This window comes from Canis lupus, chromosome 27 (assembly GCF_011100685.1).
Source record: "Canis lupus familiaris isolate Mischka breed German Shepherd chromosome 27, alternate assembly UU_Cfam_GSD_1.0, whole genome shotgun sequence".
Taxonomy (NCBI): domain Eukaryota; kingdom Metazoa; phylum Chordata; class Mammalia; order Carnivora; family Canidae; genus Canis; species Canis lupus.
Genome location: NC_049248.1, coordinates 3102841 through 3123677, shown reverse-complemented (window position 1 = coordinate 3123677; position 20837 = coordinate 3102841). Strand labels below are relative to the sequence as shown.

The following is a 20837-nucleotide window of genomic DNA, read 5'->3' as shown; positions in this document are numbered from 1 at the left end:
CCTCACCGGGAGCTGCCAGCCTTCTCTTCCTGCACCACACAGGGGGGATCCTCTGAGAGGCTCAGTCTGCAAGGGGAGGTCACCTTCTGTGCTTTGGGGGGTCCCAGGACCACGTTCTGCCGGCAGCTGCTATATCTTGCTTGTTCCACAGATGGTTCAAAATCTTGTCTCTTGGCTTTGGTTAAATCCACTTCAAGAGGCAACTAAGAAGGGAAGAGAGGGGGTAAATAACCCTCCAGCTGCACTTCCCTCCCTTGTCCCAGCCTGACGACCTGGGTTCCTGGAGAGCAGTATCTGACAGTCCTCATCCATCACCCCTCTTGGTCCTCAGAAGCTGAGACAAAGGGGACACCTGGGTGGCTCAGCGTTTGAATGCCTGCATTTGGGTCAGGGCATGATCCCAGATTCCCGGGTTCGAGTCCCACATCAGGCTCCTTGCATGCAGCCTGCTTCTCCCTCTGCCTGTGTCTCTGTCTCTATGTCTCTCATGAATAAATAAATTAAATTTAAAAAAGCTGAGACAAAGGATCCACACTTCAACTAATATTTTTAATTACAAGAGAAGAAGTAAAACTATTTTTTACTTTACATCGTTCTGTATTAATAAGTTTTGATAAAAAGGGATCTTACTTTATGATTCAAGGCAAATGGTCTGTAAGCTCTAATTTGAATCCTTCATTGGCAGCTGGATCTGTCTGATGCTGTGGACTTTTTCTTTTTCATGGAAATGATCACACATAGTCTTTTTGGAGGCCTGCCCTTTCCCAGCCCTTTCTTCCAGGACCTCCCCCTAAAATACCCCATACCACTGAAGAAGCCTCAGGCTGCTATGGCACAGCTCAGTGTCCTTCAAAACACAGGAAGAGGAAAACCGGCAAAGCACGGATATAAGCTGCTAGCCAAGGCCACAGGCAATCTCCCAACCTGGGGCCGTTCCTGCATCTCACCATCTGTGAGAACTAACACCAAATGAAAGCCAAACACAAAACAGTCCATACTGTTTGGTTCCCAGAAGTACAAAGAGTCTACACTAATCTATGTTGCTAAAAGTGGTTTCTTAGTTGCTTAGTAGTAAAGAGAAGGGGAGGACGACTTGGCAGTGACTGCAAGGGACACTACTGCGACTTCTAGGACACTGGTAAAGTTTTTTCTTGATTTAGATGCTAGTTAAGTGGATGTCTTCATCAAGCTGAACGTTTATGATGCATATACTTTTCTACATGTTTATAGGTACATTTTCATACTTCAATCAATTTTTATAGTACATGTGCTGCCGAAGCAAGCACAATCAATTTTTATAAAGTACAATTTCATTTACATAAAGTTCTAAAACAAGAAAAAAAATCTACAAGGCTGGTGCACCTGGCTGGCTCAGTCGGTATAGCATCCAACTCTTTATCTCAGGGTTGTGAGTTTGAGCCCCACACTGAGTGTAGAGATTATTTTTTTTAAAAAAGAAAGAAAGAAAGAAAGAAAGAAAAAAATCTATGAGGCTAAATAAAAGTCAGAATAAGGATGTCAGGACAATAGTTACTTTTCAAAGAAGTCAAGTAGTGAATGAGATGGTGCTGAGGGGTGCTGGTAATGGTAATTTTCTTATCTGGGAGATAAATAGCTCTGTTCACTTCTAAAAATTCATCAGGCTGTGACATTATGAATTACACAGTTTTCTGTGTATATGTTGCACTTCATTTTTTAAAATCTTGAAAAAAATAAAAGTGAAAAAGAAAAGGAGAAGGATGTTATCAGAATGGTAGACTCTGAAGCTCCAAGGTCCCCACCCCTTCTCCTATAGACACTGAGTTAACAACATACAGACTAGAGTACCTTTGTGAGCGCTCCAGTGACCAGCTGAGAAGCTATAGGACTCAGGCCAGCATAAAACCAAGACAAGATTCCAACAGAAGAGGTAGGAAAATTCATGGCATTTTGCATGCCCACTCATGCCTCTGCCCCTGCTCTCACCCAGCATAGAGCAATACAACCAGCAATACTTCCCATCCTGGGCTCTTCCACTGGGATGGAAACAAGAGTAAACTGTGCATCCAGTGTTGTAGTTTGTCTGGGGGCTGCCCAAGGCATTGGTTTTTGTCTCACCTGACTCAGCATGCTGATGGGGTCAGCAGAGTTTGAAAGCCCTAAAAACAGAGATGAGCACCAGAACACATTAGAGCTACAGTTACAAAGTGAGATGCCAGGAAGAGGGGAATCACAAAAGGTTTGAGCAGTACTAGAACCTCTAGCTGGGCTGACTGGTGAAGGTCTTCCCCTGCACCAAACCAATACATAAAGACTGGGACAGATGGCTGTTTTCTCAAAAAAACAAAACAAAACAAAACAAAACAAAACAAAAAAAGAAAAACAGGGAAATGTGGCCCAAAGGAACAAAATGAAACTCCAAAAAATGACCTTAAAAAAACCACAATCTATGAGCTAACAACAAATTTAAAATAACTGTCATAGGGGTACCTAGGTGGCTCAGTTGGTAGGGTGTCTGCCTTTGGCTCAGGTCATGATCCCAGAGTCCTGAGATCGAGCCCCATGTTGGGCTCCCTGCTCAGCCGGGAGTCTGCTTCTCCCTCTCCCTCCAGCTCCTACTGCTTGTGCTCTCTCTGTCAAATAAATAAAATCTTTAAAATACATAAATAAAATAAAATAACTGTCATAAAGATGCTCAATCAGTAAGAGAGAACACAGATAGCTAAATGAAACCAGGACAGTGATGCATGAATACCATGGAAGAATATTAACAAAATAACTGTCATAGGGGTACCTGGGTGGCTCAGTGGTTTGGCGCCTGCCTTTGGCCCAGGGCACGATCCTGAAGTCCCGGGATCGAGTACCGCATTGGGCTCCCGGCATGGAGCCTGCTTCTCCCTCCTCCTGTGTCTCTGCCTCTCTCTGTGTCTATCATAAATAATTAATAAATAAATAAATAAATAAATAAATAAATAAATATTTTTTAAAAAGCTATAAAAAAGCAGCTAACAATATAAAAAATTTTTAAATATAATAACAGCTGAAAAATTCACTAGAGGGGTTTTACAGCAGACTTGATCTCACAGAAGAAAGAATCAGCAACATGGAAACAGGTTATTTGAAATCATCTCATCAGAGAAACAAAAAAAGAATGAAGAAACATGACAGAGCCTACAGGGCCTATAGGACACCTGTCACACTGTATACTAAAAGAGTCTCAGAAGAAGAAAAAGAGAAAGGGGCAGAAAGATTATCTAAAGAAATAATGGCCAATATCTGAGCAAAAGGAAGGATAAATTCAAGAAGCTCATAAAACTACTTCTAGAATAAACCCAAAGAGGCACACACCAAGGCACATTATAATCAAACTGCCAGGGATCCCTGGGTGGCGCAGCGGTTTGGCGCCTGCCTTTGGCCCAGGGCGCGATCCTGGAGACCCAGGATCGAATCCCACGTCGGGCTCCCGGTGCATGGAGCCTGCTTCTCCCTCTGCCTGTGTCTCTGCCTCTCTCTCTCTCTCTCTCTCTGTGTGTGACTATCATAAATTAAAAAAAAAAAAAAAATCAAACTGCCAGAAGTCAGAGACAGTACATTAATAACAGAATACCAGAAAGAGAAATTAACAAATCCATTTATAATTTCAACAAAAAGAATAAAACACTTTTAGCAACAAATGAACCAAGGAGGTAAAATACCTGTATAGTGAAAACTGTAAGACACTGATGAAAGAAACTGAAGAATAAATAGAAACATATTCCATGCTGTGGACTGGAAGAATTAATATAGAATGTCCAAACAAACCAAAACAATCTATAGATTCAGGACAATTCCTATCAAAATTCCAATGGCATTTTCTACAGAAATAGAACAAACAATATTAAATTTGTCATGAATCACAAAAGACCCCAAATAGTCGAAGCCAACTTGAGAACAAAGCTGAAGGCATCCTGCTACCTGATTTCAAACTGTATTAAAAAGCTATTGTAATCAAAACAGTGTGGTACTGACATAAATACAGACACCTAGAATAATGGAACAGAATAGAGAGCTCAGAAATAACCCATGTTTATACAATCAGCAAATTTATGACAAAGAAGCCAAGAATGTACAATGTAGAAAGGACAATCTCTTCAATAAATAAATGTTGGGAAAACTGGACAGTATATGCTAACGAATGAAACTAGACCACTATCTGACGCAATGCAGAAATATACTCAAAATGAAGAACAGACTTGAGTGTAAGACTTGAAACCATAAAACTCCTAGAAGAAAACACAGGAGATAAGCCCTTAATATTGGTTTTGGTGATGACTTTTTGGATCTGACACCAAAGCAAAGCCAACAAAAGCAAAAATAAACAGGCGTGACTACATCAAACTAAAATGCTTCTGCAGAGCAACAGAAACTATAAACATGAGAAAGTAACCTAGTGAATGGGATGAAATATTTGTAAATGATAGGGAGTTAATCCCAAAATATGTAAAGAACTCACAACTCAATAGCGCAAAAAAAAAAAAAAAAAAAAAAAAAAAAAAACCTAAATAATTTCTTTCTTAAAAATGGGCATTTTTCCAAAGATACACAAATGGTCAACAGATGTTTGAAAGGATGCTCAACATCACCAATCATCAGGGAAAGACAAATCAAAACCAAAATGAGATACCACTTCACACCTGTCAAAATGGCAATTATCCCAAAAAAAAAAAAAAAAAAAAGCGTTGGCAAGGATGTAGAGAAAGATGAACCCTTATGCACTGCTGGTGGGAATACAAACTGGTATAGCCACTGTGGAAAACAGTATGGAGGGTCCTCAAATAATTAAAAATAGAACTACCATGTGATCCATCAATTCCACTTCTGGGTATTTATCCAAAGAAAACAAAACTACTAACTCAGAAAGATAACTGCACCCCATGTCCACTGCAGCATTATTGCATTATTTACAATAGCCAAGGTATGGAAATAACCTAAGTGTCCAACCATGGATGAATGGATAAAGAAAATGTAATAAATATGCATTGGAATATTATTCAGCCATAAAGAAGAAGGAATTCTTGCTATTTTCCACAATGTGGATGCACCTTGAGGGCATTATGCTACTGAAGTGAGACAGAGAAAGACAAACACTGTATCATCTCACTTACATGTGGAATCTCATGGGGGAGAGGGAGCTCATAGGTACAGAGAACAGATCAGTAGTTGCCAGGAACAGGCAGGTGGCAGGCAAAATAGGAGGTGGGAGGGTGTATGAAAAAGCACAAACTTCCAGTTATAAAATAAGTCATGGGAATATAATGCACAGCATAGTGACTAAAGTTAATAATACTGTATATTTGAAAATTGCTAAAAGAGTAAATCTTAAAAGTTATCATTTAAAAAAGAACTGTAGGTATGGTGACAGATGTTATCTAGACTTATTATGTTGATAATTTAATAATCTATCAAATATCAAATTATGCTGTATCCTAAAACTAAAATAATGTTATATTCAATTATATCTCAATTTTTAAAAAGTCAAAGACAAAAAGAAATCTTGAAAGCAGCAAGAGAAAAACAAATTATCACATACAAGAGAGCCTCCATAAGATTATTAGGTTTCTCCTTATTGGCCAGAACAGAGTGGGATGAAATATTCAAAGTGCTGAAAGAAAAAGACTCAGTCAAGAATACTGTATCCAGCAAAACTATCTTTCAAAAATAGAGAAATTAAGACTATTATAAAAACAAAAGCAGAGGGAGTACCATTTCTTGCAGAGCAAGAAATGGTAAAAGGAGTTCTTCAAACTGAAACAAAAGGATGCTAGACACCAACACAAAGCTATATGAAAAATAATAAATTCTCCAGTAAATATAGTAGCCTATATTATTGTACTTTTGATGCACAGAATTTTTTTTTTATTCATTCATGAGACACACACAGAGAGAGGCAGAGACACAGGCAGAGGGAGAAGCAGGCTCCCCATAGGGAGCCTGATGCAGAACTCGATCCCAAGACCCCAGGATCATGACCTGAGCCAAAGGCAGACACTCAACCACTGAGCCACCCAGGTGCTCCATGAATATAGAATTTTTAAAAACAATTACAATTTAAAAAAAATCACAGTTTTTATAACAGCAAATCTCGGATACGGGGTATATAATATATAAAGATGTAACATCAATGAGATAAAGTGGAACAGGGGTGGAGTTGTAAAGGAATAGAGTTGTTGTATGCAACTGAACTTATCAAGTTAGAATGCTACAACTTTAAGATGTTTTAAAATTGCAATGATAACCACAAGGGAAATAGCTATAGAATATACACAAAAGGAAATAAGAAGGGAATCAAATCATGTCACTACCCAAAAGTCAATAGAACACAAATGAAGGCAGTAAGAGGGAAAGGAGGAACAAAAAAGCTACAAAATACAGAAAACAATAAAATGGCAATAGTAAGTCCTTCCCTATCAATACTTCAAATGTAAATGGATTAAACACCCCAATCAAGTGACAGATTGGCTAGTCAGATTTAAAAAAACAAGATACAACTATATGCTTCTTATGAGAGACTCACTTTATATCTAAGGACACATGGTAAAGGTGAAAGGATGAAAAAAGATATTCCATATAACTGATACAAAAAACGAGCAAGGCAGGTTATACTAATACCAGACAAAACAGACTTTAAGTCAAAAACTGTTACAAGAGACAAAGGAGGACATTATATAACAATTAAAGGGTCAATTCACTGAATAGGTATAACAATTATAAATCTTTGTGTACCAAACACCAGAGCTCCTAAATACATAAAGGAAACTGACAGAACTGGAAAGAGAAATAAATAGCAACACAATACAATAATAGTAGGAGTTGTCAAATTGTACTTCCAATAGTGGGTAGAATAACCAAATAGGAGATCAATAAGGAAATAGAGGATTTGAACATTATAAAGCCAGCTGGACCTAACAGACATATACCCAATACTACCCAAAAACAGAATATAAGTTCTTCTCAATATACATGAAATATTCTCTAGGAGAGACCACATGTTAGGCAACAAAACAAGTCTTAACCAGTTGAAGAATACAGAAATCATACAAAAGTATGCTTACTGATCACAGTGGAATGAAACCAGAAATCAATAGCAGAAGAAAAAAGTGGAAAATCCACAAACATGTGTAAATTAAACAGTACACTCTTAACCAGTGGGTCAAAGAACAAGTCACAGGGGAAATTAGAAAATATCTTGAGACAATGAAAATGAAACACAACATATCAAAACTTATGGTTTGCAGCAAAAGCAGTGCTAACAGAAAAGTTTATAGCTGACATAAGCTAGTGATAAAATGAAATAAAGCTTGAGCAGAGATACATGACATACAGAATAGAAAAGCAATAGACAAAAAACTGACAAAACTAAGAATTAGGGGATCCCTGGGTGGCTCAGCGGTTTGGCGCCTGCCTTTGGCCTGGGGCGCGATCCTGGAGTCCCGGGATCGAGTCCCACGTCGGGCTCCTAGCATGGAACCTGCTTCTCCCTTCTCCTGGGTCTCTGCCTGTCTCTCTCTCTCTCTATCATAAATAAATAAATAAATAAATAAATAAATAAATAAATAAATAAATAAATAAATAAATAAATCTATCTATCTATCTATCTTAAAGAAAAGAAATGAAACAAAACTAAGAATTAGGTTTTTTTTAACTTTTTTAAAAAGATCAACAAAATTGATAAACCCTTAGCTAGATTAACTAAGGAAAAAAGGGAGAAGACTCAAATAACTAAAATCAGAAAGTAGGGACATTATAACAAATGCCACAGAAATAAGATTATTTCTTATAATTTCTTATACAACAAATCAGACAACCTAGAAGAAATGGACAAATTCCTAGAAACATACAACCTTCCCAGACTTAAACATGAAGAAGCAAATACCTGAAGAGATCAGTAACTAGTTAAGAGATTAAATCACTAGTCCAAAACCTACCAACAACAAAGCCCAGAACTAGATGGCTTCGTGGGACAATTCAACCAAACATTTAAAGAATTAACACCAGTACTCAAACTCTTCCAAAAGCTAAAGCAGAGGAACATTTCCAATTCATTTTGTAAGACCAAAGTCAAACAATGACACTACATACATTGATCATGATGAGCACTGAGTAATATATAGAATTGTTGAATCGACTATATCATACCCCTGAAACTAATATAACACTGCATATTAACTAGACTGGAACTAAAATAAGAAACTTAATAAAACCAAAACAAAACAAAACCAATGACACTACAAGAAGGGAAAAAAAAAAAAAACTGTGAGAAAACTATAGAACAATATAACTATAGAACAATATCCTTGATGAATATTGATACAAAGATCTGGGGGCACCTGGGTGGCCCAGTTGGATAAGCGGCTGACTCTTGATTTCAGCTCAGGTCATGATCTCAGGGTCATGGGACTGAGCTCCAGGTCATCGGACACCATGCTTAGCAAGGAGTCTGCTTCTTTCCCTCTGCCCCTCTCCTGGCTCATGCATATGCACTCTTTCTCTCTCTCAAATAAATAAATAAATCTTAAAAAAAAAAAAAAAAAGACCCTCCAAATACTAGCATACTGAATTCAATAGCACCTTAAAAGAATTATATACCACAACCAAGGGGGATTTATTCATAGGAGGCAAAGATGGTTCAACTCCACAAATCAATCAATGTGATATACCAGAGTAACACGAAGAAGGAACAAAAGCACATGGTAATCTCTATTAATGCAGAAAAAGCATTCAATTAAGACTCAATACCTTTTCATGATAAAAATATTCAACAAACTAGAAATAGAAGGAATATACCTCAACATAATAAAGGCCATATATGAAAAGCCCACAGCTAACATCATACTCAATGGTGAAAGACTGAAAGCTTTTCTATAATATAAGGAATGAGGCAAGGATGCCCACTCTCACAACTTATACTCAGCATACTGGAAGTCCTAGCCAGAGCAATTCAGCAAGAAAAAGAAATAAAAGGAATCCAAAGTGGAAAAGAAAAGTATCTCTAGATGTAGATTACATGATCTCATATGCAGAAAAACCTAAAGACTACAAAAAAAATTGTTAGAATAAACAAATTCAGCAAAATTGAAGGATACAAAAATCAATACACAAAAATTAGTTCTGTCTATATACTAGTAATGAACAACCCAAAAAGAAAATGAAGAAAACAATCCATTTATAATAGCATCAAAAAGAATAAAATACTCAGGAATAAACCTAACCAAGAATGGGAAAGACCTGTACACAGAAAACTACAAAACACTGCTGAAAGTAATTAAAGAAGCCACAAATAAATGGAAAGACATCCCATGTTCATAAATTGGAAGACTTGACATGGTTAAGAGGCCTACTGATTCAACACAAACCCTATCAAATTCTCATAGCATCATTTGCATAAACAAAAAAATTCACCCTAAAATTTCATATAGAACCTCAAAAGACTTCAAATAATGAAAACAGTATTGAAAAAGAACAAAATTAAAGGACTCATACCTTCTGATTTCAAAACATACTGCAAAGATACAGTGATCAAAATGGTATGATACTGCCATAAATAAAGACACACAGTCCATTGGAATAGAGAATCCAGACATAAAACTTTGCATATATGATCAAGTGAGTATCAGCAAGTGTGCCAAGACCACTCAATGAGGTAAAGGAAAGTCTTTTCAACAAATGATGCTGGAAAAAAAAAAAAAAAAAATGATGCTGGGAAAACTGGATATCCACATGCAAAAGAATGAAGTTAGACCTGTGTCTTACAACATAAACAAAAATAAATTCAAGACAGATTAAAGACCTCAAACTATAAAACTCATAGAAGAAAAGTTAGGGGAAAAGCTTCAGGACATTGGATTTGACAATGATTTCTTACATATGACACCAAAACCACAGGCAACCAAAGCAAAAAATATACAAATGGGACAATGTCAAACTTAAACACTTTAAATGCAACCTATGAAATAGAAAAATTTGCAATCCTGTCTCTGAAAAGGGGTTAATATTCAGAATATATACAGAATTCCTATAACCCAATAACAAAAAACTAGATAGCCCATTTAAAAAAAAAAATGGGCAAGGGCAGCCCTGGTGGCTCAGCGGTTTAGCGCCGCCTGCAGCCCAGCGTGTGATCCTGGAGACCCTGGATAGAGTCCCACGTCAGGCTCCCCGCATGGAGCCTGCTTCTCCTTCTGCCTGTGTCTCTGGCTCTCTCTCTCTCTCTCCTCTCTGTGCATTCTCATGAATAAATAATTAAAAACTTTTAAAAAATAAATAAATAAATAAAAATAAATTTTAAAAAATGGGCAAGAAACTTGAATAGTCATTTTTCCAAAGATGATGTACAAATGGCCAAAAAGCATACGAAAAGATGTTCAATATTGAAACTCATCATCAGAGAAATGTAAATCAAACCCACAAGAAGATATAGTACTTCATACCCACTAGAATGGCTGCTATCAAAAAACACAGAAAATAGTAAGTGTTGAAGATACAAAGAAATTGGAACACTTGTGCACTGTTGGTTGAACTATAAAATGATGTGGCTGTTATAGAAAACAGTGCCGAAGTTCCTCAAAAAACTACCATATGAAGGTGTCTGGGTGGCTCATTTGGTTAAGTGCCTGACTCTTTTTTTTTTGTTTTTTTAAGATTTTATTTATTTATTCATGAGAGACAGAGAGAGAGAGAGAGAGAGGCAGAGACACAGGCAGAGGGAGAAACAGGCTCCATGCAGGGAGCCCGATGTGGGACTAAATTCCGGATTCTGGGATCAAGCCCTGAGCCAAAGGCTCAACGGCTTAGCCACCCAGGTGTCCCATGTGCATGACTCTTGATCTCAGCTCAGGTTTTGAGCTCAGATGAGCTCAAGCTCTGTGTAAAAATAAATAAATAAATAAATAAATAAATAAATAAATAAATAAATAAATAAATAAATAAATAAATAAATAAAATAAACCCTACCATATGATCCAGCAATCCCACCCAGATATTTATCCAAAATAACTGAAAGCAGGATCTTGAAGAGGTATTTGCAAACCCATGTTCCTAACAGCACTATTCCCAAATCAAGAGATGAAAGCCACCCAAATGTCCATTGATGGAAAAAAGGAAAAAAGAAAATGCAGTGTATACATTCAGTGGAATATTGTTCAGCCTTAAAAAAGACGGTAATTCTTTTTTTTTAAAGGATTTTATGCGTAAGTAATCTCTACACCCAACACAGGGCTCAAACTTACAAGAGCCGCGTGCTCAACTGACTAAGCCAGTCAAGTGCACCAAAATAAGGGAAGATAATTCTGCCATAGGCTCAACATAGATGAAACTTGAGGACTTTATGCTAAGTGAAATAAGTCACCAAAAAAGTAAAAACCCAGGATGATTTCACTTACACGAGGCATCTAAAGTAGTCAAATTCAGAGTAACAGTACGTAGAATGGTGATAAACAGGTGCTGTTAGAAGGGGGGAAGGGGAGTTGTCCTATGGGTAGAGTTGCAGGATCCCAAGACTAAAAAGTTCTGGAAATCTGTTTCATCAGTGAACTGTACACTTAAAAATGGCTAAAATGTTAAATTTTATGTTATGTGTTTTTTACCATAAGAAAAAAAAACATGACTAATATACCTCATAAACACAGATGCAAAAAGCCTTACCAAGATAAAGCAAATGGAGTCCAGTAACATATGAAAAGGATTTTAACAAGGGAAAGTGTGGCATTTTGACAGATGCCAAGTGCCCCCTGCTCTGGAGGGGGTCTCCACAAGAAGAACCCCTCCAGGACAAGTAAGGGACTGCCGCCCTGGGCGGCAGCACTGCAGGGGGCCTCGAGACCACCCTGGAGACAGCAGCCACTCCACCCAGACAACAGGAAGGCTCCTCTGCCTGACTCAGTCCTGGCCAAGAGTGACTCCAGGGATGCATGATTCTAGACCCCTAAACAGCAGGAGCAGCAAGATTGAAGAGCTGAGGTTCTTTGAGTGTTTTTAAAGAATGACAGGGGTACTGCAGGGGGCTCTGTGCTCCTTTTGAGGTTTCACAGACCATTCCTGAACGTAGTTCTCCATGGAGAAGAAAACAAGTGGCACAGATTCTCTAGGCTTCAATCCCTTCAGCTGGAAAATAAGGTGATTGGTTCCTGTTGCCTCTGGTCGTCCAGCAAGTCTGAAATACACATTCCAGACCTTGAAAGGGTTGGGTCTCCCCTTCTTCTCTCTCCTTCCAGGAATACTCAACCCATGCCACCAGGGAACTGGCTCTAGCTTTCCTATGATGGCAGTCCATTCATCCACTTCTAACATACCTGGCGTGGAAGCTTATTTAGTGACCTCAGATAGTCTTTGTCCAGAATACAATTTCCAAGTGCATTCCCGAAACTTCTAAGGATAAGGAAAAAAAGAGTGCAACAGGTTGAGAATGATTACATGTAAATATCAGAGAACAGAGTTACGACCTTTGTGCACAGTGCTTCCCAACTGCGGCAAAGGAGATGGACCCTAATATACATCCAGAAATGTTTCTTGAGTACCTGCCATGTTCATACACTGTATCAGGCTCTCAGAATACAGCACTGGGCACAGCCGTTGCCAGTCTCTGCCCTCAACAAGAGGCAGGGAGTACAAAAAGACTAAGAAAACACCATTAGCTACCTCCTGCCATGAAGCACTAATTCCGGAGCAGAGATTTTTTTTTTCTAAGGACTGTTCTAATTCCCCCAATAACAGTGGGTGACACATGCTTAGAGCACAATCTGTCTCTATGACTGAAGCACTTTGCTTGAGACATCTGGCCTCATGCACAGGTTACAGTACTATAAGTTTTTCATGTATGTTCAAACACGTTTTTCTGGGGATTCAATTCACTTTGATTCTCGAAGGCCATGTATGACCCCCAGAAAAGTAAAACTGAACAAAACCTGTTCTACGTAACTAAGTTGTACATACACAATGAGAACTGTTCAGGTGTTTTGACAGAATAGGAAAGCTATCTCTGTACTCGTGTGGAAAGGTCTCAGGATTCAAGACGGGGATGGGGGTGTGCAAAATCAAGGACAGAATAGAGAACATGGTATTCTACACCTGTTCCCAAAGAAGGGAGACGTAGGCATAACAAAGCATGAGAGAAATACGAGAAGGAGGAGGCAGGGCTGATGGGAGCAGGGGGACACGTGAGACTTGGGTTATTTTAACTTTTAAACAAATGAACAGAAATCACAACTGCTCTGAAAGCAGAGCCAAACGGAAGCAGGTTAGACTCCAGCTCTTGCGCTTACCTCAGTGCCCGCTTCAGCCCATCAGTCACGGCCTCCTTCCGGGCCTTCTCCAAAGACAAGGCTTTGGACTTGAGGCCCTCACTGACACCGTAGCCCACGTCTTCATGATACGAGCCATCCTACAGGTAGAAAAAGAGCTCAGAGTCCAACGTGAAAAGCTGCAGGCCTCTCCCTGGTTCCACAGCTCTTCTCACCCTCAAGGGCGTTCGCACTGGGCGAAGAGGACCCAGGCACCTTGCTTCAGGACACATGGGCACCGAGAACTGTAACAGAACTCATTTCCAGTACTGCATTCTAGACCTCATCCGCCTGGGAATGTGTGAGACAATTTTCCCTTCCCTCTTCCTCTTTCACATAAAAAAGGCACACAACTAACCTACCGTAAATCTTCCTAAGGTGCATTACTCCAAGGTCTAAAAACCTCTGGGACAGTGAACAAAAGGAAAAGATGAAATATTATATTTAACAGATTCTAATGATTGAATAGCAAATCTCACAGGTCAGGTGGTATCCATTTCTTGGCTTTCGCCAAAAATGAAGGTTCACCTGATCAAGTTAGTACCTGGTAAAGAACCAAATGTAATTTTGGATGATAGCACTCTGATTTTTGAGATATAACTCAGAAAGCTTATTCAAAGAAATGAGTGACACTGTAACAAAACTCTATTCCCAGTTTATATGAACAAGGTTTTTCAGTACTATTTATAAAAATAAGAAGTTAGAATAGAATTAATGCTGAACGTCTAAGAAAAAGTAGTATGAAACTATGAACATATAAACTACCCAAAAAGAAAAAAGAGCTATGGGACGCCTGAGTGGCTCAGTCAGCTAAGCGTCTGCCTTCAGCTCAGGTCATGATCCCGGGGCCCTGGGATGGAGTCCCACATCGGGCTCCCTGCTCAGCTGCCAGTCTGCTTCTCCCTCTCCTTCTGCCCCTCCCCCCTGCTCTTGTGTGCACCCTCGCTCTGTCTCAAATAAATAAAAAATCTTTAAAACAACAAAAAAAGCTTCATCCATCTCATTAAGAAATGCATTTTCCACAAAAATTTATTTTTATTAAGTATATAAATTTTGATGTAGTTATTTTGTCCTCCTCACAGACACAACTGACTGATCAATTGTGTGTTAATAATATCTGTAATGGTAACTCAATCCAGAAAAATTTTTTTATAATTTAGAGCCTTAAGATCACTGAATATTTACCCCCCAAAATTATTACTTTTATATACACATATATACACACACAGAGGAATATGTTAAGGTTTCATTAAAATGTTCTGAATATATATAACATATATAGTACATACTCCAAACATATATATATTCTAAACATATTTATTTATAAATAATACATTTTATTTATATATACATATACACACAGATATTTATACATGCACACGTATATATGGACAAAAGCCAATGGAGAGATATAAGGGAAATAGGGGTTTGAGAAGAAACAATGTAAAATTTCTCATGATTAGAGAATAGTTTGCTCATGTATTGTTTTAAGTGGATGACGGTATTTAATCATTTATATTTAAAATCCATTGCTTCATTTAAAAATGATGTAACAAAAAAAGATGCATGGACTAAAAGGGATGAAGAACACACTTATCCTGAGGAGCTATGAGAGATGTACAGAAGTGTTGAATCACTACATTGTACACCTGACACTAATATAGCACTGTATGTTCATTATACTAGAATAAAAAAAGAAAGAGAAAGATGTAACATTTATTTTAGAGTGTCAAATTCTACAATATGCTAAAAACATATCGTTGCAAGTACAGGCTTACCCCACTATCTGAAAGTAGAACATTCTTATGAAAACTTTCTTAAGCCAAAATGGTGTAAAGCAAAGAAGCAATTACCATTAATTTATATGGAAAAATTTTTGAGCATTCCCAGATCTGGAAAATAACTTGTTATGCTTTTCTGACACCTTAGGACACATCTTGCTAAAGATGCAAACAATAAATCCAGATAAAGCAAATTGTTCACAAATACAGTTCAAAGCTCTGGCAGCTTGATGCCGAGATGCTGAGGGGAGTTCCCAGGGATGGACTGGCAGGGCCACTCTTGCTGCCAGCGTATGCCGTTTATCGTAAAAGTGAAAATCCTCTCCGGATTTCTTTCAGTTAAGCGAAAACAGGTACCAGTATAGGTCTTTCATAAAAGCAAAGCAGTGTAACGCAAACTTTTTGAAACACAGAGGATCTCATTTATACTTATGGTGAAAACTTTCAGGTGTCAACTTAAAATGGGAAAGAAAATGTGAGTTTTTCAGAATTCATTTAGAGGCCACATGAGTAAGAATCTTTGGATACCACCATCCTAAGGAACACTGGCTGAGTCCCAGCTCTGAGCCTAGATCTCTAGCATGGCTGTGCTACAGTCCAGAGAATTCTCTACCTGCTCATTCTCTCTTACCACCCACCCAATCCTTGGAGGTAGCAGGTCTATTCCATCACCCTCACCTTCAACTGGACTCTCACAAATGCACAGACTCCCACGTAGAACTTGCCATTGTTAAGGTCAACAAAATCTAGGAGTGGGAAAGAGAACCAGTTGAAGAGGATACTGATCCCTGTGCCTCACCCATATTCTTCCTATTGCCAACCAAACATACCTACCCTACATCCTCACCCACAAAATACTCTCATCAGAAATTAGTATAAAAGTAAGGGAAATGAAGAAGTCACCATTGCCAGGAAATATACTTACCCACATTCTGCTGTGTGATAGAGTGTGCCCAGCCATTATAACCAAACATTTCATTGGCCAAATTAATTACCCTGTGACCCTCGATGTAACATACCTGGAACAAGAAAGTTAAGGGGAAGAAAAAAAAAAAAAGCTTGTTAAAATTCCTTGCCATATTTAAATAAGAATCAAAATTCACTTAATTTATTCCTTACCAGTTTTTTGTTTTTGTTTTGTTTTTTGGGTTTTTTTGTTTTGTTTTGTTTTTTTGGCAAAACTGCCCTTTAACATTCCAGGGAAATTCTCAGTGAACTTATTTCAAAGATCTTCCAGAAGGAACCAGTTAGAACTAATGTTTGTCTCAGGGGAGGGACTAGACTCAGAGGGGAAAGATATCCACTCACTTAGCAGTTTCCAAAAAAGTACAAGTCTCAGGTTGATATACATTACAGAAGACCAAAAATATACACAGAAGTTAAATTTAGAAGCAAAAGGCAAAAGAAACATTTTTAAAAGATGGTATAAAAATCCCAAGAAGGCAGGCATGGAAGTCTCAAGACAAGACTTGGGTCACTTCAAATGACAATGCTGGCTGGAACCCATCCTCTCCCAAAGACACGAGGGAACATCTAGCAACAGTGAGCAAGAGACCTGAATCCATGAGGACCCAGAGAGGGAGCTGTTGAGATCATCTGAGTAGCCAGCTATTAGGAGCACCCACTTTTCAAGCATATCAATTCTCCTACCCTCTGGCCTCCTCCAGACATGCGGCTACTGATGTATTCTGGGCCCAGCCTCTGCCTCAGAGCATTCTGGATGGCCTGGTACTCTTCTGCTGTGTACTGATACTGCAATTCAGAAAGGAAAAATTAAATTGACATTTCTCCCATTCCTACATCAGCAAATCTCCAATTTTTTGGTCTCCAGACCCTTTTACACTCTCAAAAAGTATTGAGGACCCTAAGAGCTTTTGTTTATGTGGGTTATAACTACCAATGTTAGGAATTGAAACTGAGAAACCTTTAAGGCACACCTTCTTCCATCAGCCATCCTAGCAGTATCACAACAGGCTGCGCATGGCCTGGCAAGTCCCATTCTTCACTCGTGTGAAAAGGAAAAGGAAAAGGCAAGAAGTACTTTAGTATTATTATGGAACTCTTCTTGACCTCATGGACTCAGAAAAGGTCTTGGGGACTCCCAGGGGTCACAGGGCCACATGTAGACAGGCATCGCCTTAGGTGTCACTACCATCCTTACAAAACTTCCTCAAGCCACAACTGGTAAACTGAAACTTCCTGCTTCAGAGTCTGTGTGTGACATTTATGCCTGCGAGGGAGTAGGGGAGACCCACCGTCCTCTCCAAAGTTGTATACCTCTTCTCTGCTTCAACAATTTCCCACCCTGTATATGTAGCTAAATATACTGCTACTAGTTTTGATTTTTGTCCCCTTAGTAATTTTTTCCTTCCCTATTTAAATGAAATAAATCTACATCAACAGATCTCTGGTAAAGACAGAATTTGAGTGGACAAAGCAAGAATCTCTTTGATAAGCACAGACTATCTCCACAAAGAATATGACATGGGAATCTTTGGATGCCTCCAATAAAACGAACTGGGTGAAATGTGAACAGGAGTGATGGGGAAATAAATGAGATTTTTCATTCACAGTCTACGTTTCATTTTGAGTGTTATACCATATGAATATGTAATCTAGCCAAAAAAATAAACAAAATATAAATCTAAATGTAATCTCCAGTACTATTTGTCTTTTGATGTCAAAGTTCCAAAATGGCCTGAGAGTTCATCAGACTCACAAAATACTGCACCTAACAGGAAAACCACTGACAATAAATAGCTTCTACATCTATGACAATGCTCTACAAATTACATTCTCCTACCTTTTCACTTAACCTCATTCTTTCCAGGTATGATAAACACAGTTACCTGTCCAAAGCATAATACAGAGTTGCCACCAGCAGAAGGATGGCTGCCACGGCCTCCAAGAACTGCTTCCTCAGCCCCAAACATGTTGATTTTGAGTAACCTCTAATAAAAACAGAAGATTAAAAAAGATCTCAAAGAATGGTAAAGGTAAAAAACAAGAACCTCCACTTAAAATCAGATTAAAGCATCCATATGCAGTATTCTACAAGTTTTTTATTTACTTAACGCTTTATTTATAAGCACTGCCCCAATCAGACTAAGTTCCTCAGTGCTTAGCAATCACTGAAGATCCTTTAGAATCCACTTCCATCTTTGTTAAAATTTTTCTAGAGTTGGGGCACCTGGCTGGCTGAGTCAGTAGAGCATGGGAAGCCTGATCTCAGGGTCATGAGTTCAAGCCTCATGCTGGGTATATAGCCTTCTTAAATACACAATAAAAATTTTGCTAGGGCAATTGTATTGTAAGGGCAATTGTAAAGGTGATTTTTATAATCAGAATGTATAACTGTAATGTTTATAATTGGAAAAGTCAAAATTACAAAACACACCAAGGGAGAGTAACCAACCAACTGATTACTCCCTATCATATGAGCAACATGACCTTGGCCTCAGTGAGGTCATAAAAGAAGTATAAGCCAGGGGCACCTGGGTGGCTCAGTCAGTGAAGTGTCTGTCTTTAGCTCAGGTCATGATCTCAGGATGCTAGGATAGAGTCCCCTGGCTGGCTCCCTGCTCAATACAGAGTCTGCTTCTCCCTCTCCTTCTACCCCTCCCCCCAATTCATGCTCACTCATGCTCTCTCTCTCAAATAAATAAAATATACATAAACAACAAAAAAACTAAAAGCCACAATAACTGATCTGCTTTCCAGGACCTAACAAGCTAGCTGGTAGAAGACTCATAGACAGGAAAATTAAAGAGCAAGAGAAGGGGCACCTGGGTGGCTTAGTTGGTTTAGCATCTGCCTTCAGGTCATGATCCTAAGGTCCTGGGATCAAGTCCCACATCAGCCCCTGGAGAGGCTCCCCTTTAGCAAGGAGTCTGCTTCTCCCTCTCCCTCTGCTTCTCCCTTTCCCCCTTATGCTGTCTCTCTCTCAAATAAATAAATAAAATCTTTAAAAAAAATAAAAAGCAAGAGAAGGCAATACGGTGACCCTAACATTCAGGAATAAAGCATTAGACCAGTGAGGTCTCTTGCAGCATCAGCATCACCTGGGAGCTTATTAGAAATGCAAATCCTCAGGACCCCTGGGTGGCTCAGTGGTTGAGTGTCTGCCTTTGCCTCAGGGTGTGATCCCAGAGTCCCAGGATCAAGTCCCACATTAGGCTCCTTGCATGACGATTGCTCCTCTCTCTGCCTGTCTCTTATGAATAAATAAATAAAATCTTAAAAAAAAAAAAAAAACAGAAATGCAAATCCTCAAGTCCTACCCTAGACCTTGTGGACCTCAGAAACTAGAGGTGAGCTCCAGAAGTCAATGGTTGCCCAAGCCTACCAGGTGATTCTAACACAAACTCAAGTTTGGGAGCCAATGTATTATACTGAGACTATGTAAATATATAGTCCATGAGAAAACAGAATTACCCTCAGAAGAAGCACCTGCAACTGGCTGACCCACTACCTGACTACCCCTACACCTGTCTCAGATCAGATGGATTCAGTATTGTGCCCAGCCTTTCTGTCCCTTTCCAACACTCAAGATCCAGAAACAAGGACATGGTAGGTCCTCCAGTGTAAAATTCTAGGACTTCCTGGGTCTTCCAATAGGAGCCGTGATCAATTGTGCTCAGCACAGGAGCCAAAAATCTGTAGATCATCTCCTCAAAGAAAGAGGATCAGGGACTGAACAGACTTCCTGCTGCTGGTGGGGGTGATATGGTGATGGCCACAGTGAAGATGACAAACCAGAGCTCAGAAAGAAGGTACAGGGGCACCATGTATGGCTCAGCAGTTTGGTGCTGCCTTCAGCCCAGGGCGTGATCCTGGAGACCCGGGATCGAGTCCCCCTTCAGGCTCCCTGCATGGAGCCTGCTTCTCCCTCTGCCTGTGTCTCTGTCTCTCTCTCTCTGTGTGAAAGAAAGAGAAAAGAAAGAAAAGAAAAAAAAGAAAAGGAAAGGAAAGGTACATCCAGCAGTGATAACTGGACAACAAAAGTCCTACAGGAGAAAAGCTGGTGTGTTTCTCTGTTTTGAAGATAACGCAGGGGTCATGGTAAACAGAAAAGGTGAAATGAAAGGTGCTGCTTTCACAGGACCGGTTGCAAACAAATGTGCATACCTGCGTCCACTATTGGCAACACTGCATGATTCTTTGCTGTGTTTTAAAAAAATTAAAAATTATTTGCTTCCCACGTTTGCCTTCCTGTTCTTTTCTACATGTCACTCTTCTTTTTTTTATAAATTTTTTTTATTTATTTATGATAGTCACAGAGAGAGAGAGAGAGAGGCAGAGACATAGGCAGAGGGAGAAGCAGTCTCCATGCACCAGGAGCCCGACGTGGGATTCGATCCCGGGTCTCCAGGATCACGCCCTGGGCCAAAGGCAGGCGCTAAACCGCTGCGCCACCCAGGGATCCCATGTCACTCTTCTTGATATCACCCAACTTCTGCCCCTTTTGTAAAATGAAATTACTCAGTGGGTGTGTGCAAACTAACTGGCTGTGGGCGTGTGCAAAATAAAGATAAAACAGTTCTGGGGGAAAAAGAAAGCTGTGCCTCAGCAAACTTCCAAGCTGTAGTCTTCAGGTTATTTGCAGACAGTAAAACTACAGACCTGGGAATGTCAAGTGGCAGGACGCTCCATGTGTCATTACAATACAGCATTTAGGGGCTCAAGTTCTAAATGTCAGTTTCTGGCTCTATCATTCACTAGGTGCTTGACCACGGGAAAAATCACATAACCTCTACCAAATGAT

The 20837-nt window shown here is 39.2% G+C and overlaps 1 protein-coding gene across 7 annotated transcripts in view; it reads right to left on the bottom strand.

Moving 5' to 3' along the window:
• RAD52 (RAD52 homolog, DNA repair protein) overlaps window positions 1-20837 on the bottom strand; it is a 116988-nt gene that overhangs the window by 3578 nt on the left and 92573 nt on the right. For 6 of the 7 annotated variants that reach the window (XM_038576377.1, XM_038576376.1, XM_038576373.1 and 3 more), the window contains 7 exons: window positions 17923-18024; window positions 16724-16825; window positions 15999-16092; window positions 15752-15819; window positions 13275-13393; window positions 12306-12381; window positions 7-203 (listed from right to left, as the gene is read on the bottom strand). In XM_038576377.1, coding sequence (XP_038432305.1) covers window positions 7-203; window positions 12306-12381; window positions 13275-13393; window positions 15752-15819; window positions 15999-16092; window positions 16724-16825; window positions 17923-18006 — 740 coding nt within the window. In that variant the 5' untranslated portion in view covers window positions 18007-18024. The remainder of the gene's footprint in view (window positions 1-6; window positions 204-12305; window positions 12382-13274; window positions 13394-15751; window positions 15820-15998; window positions 16093-16723; window positions 16826-17922; window positions 18025-20837) is intronic. The other variant, XM_038576379.1, reaches the window with a different exon arrangement.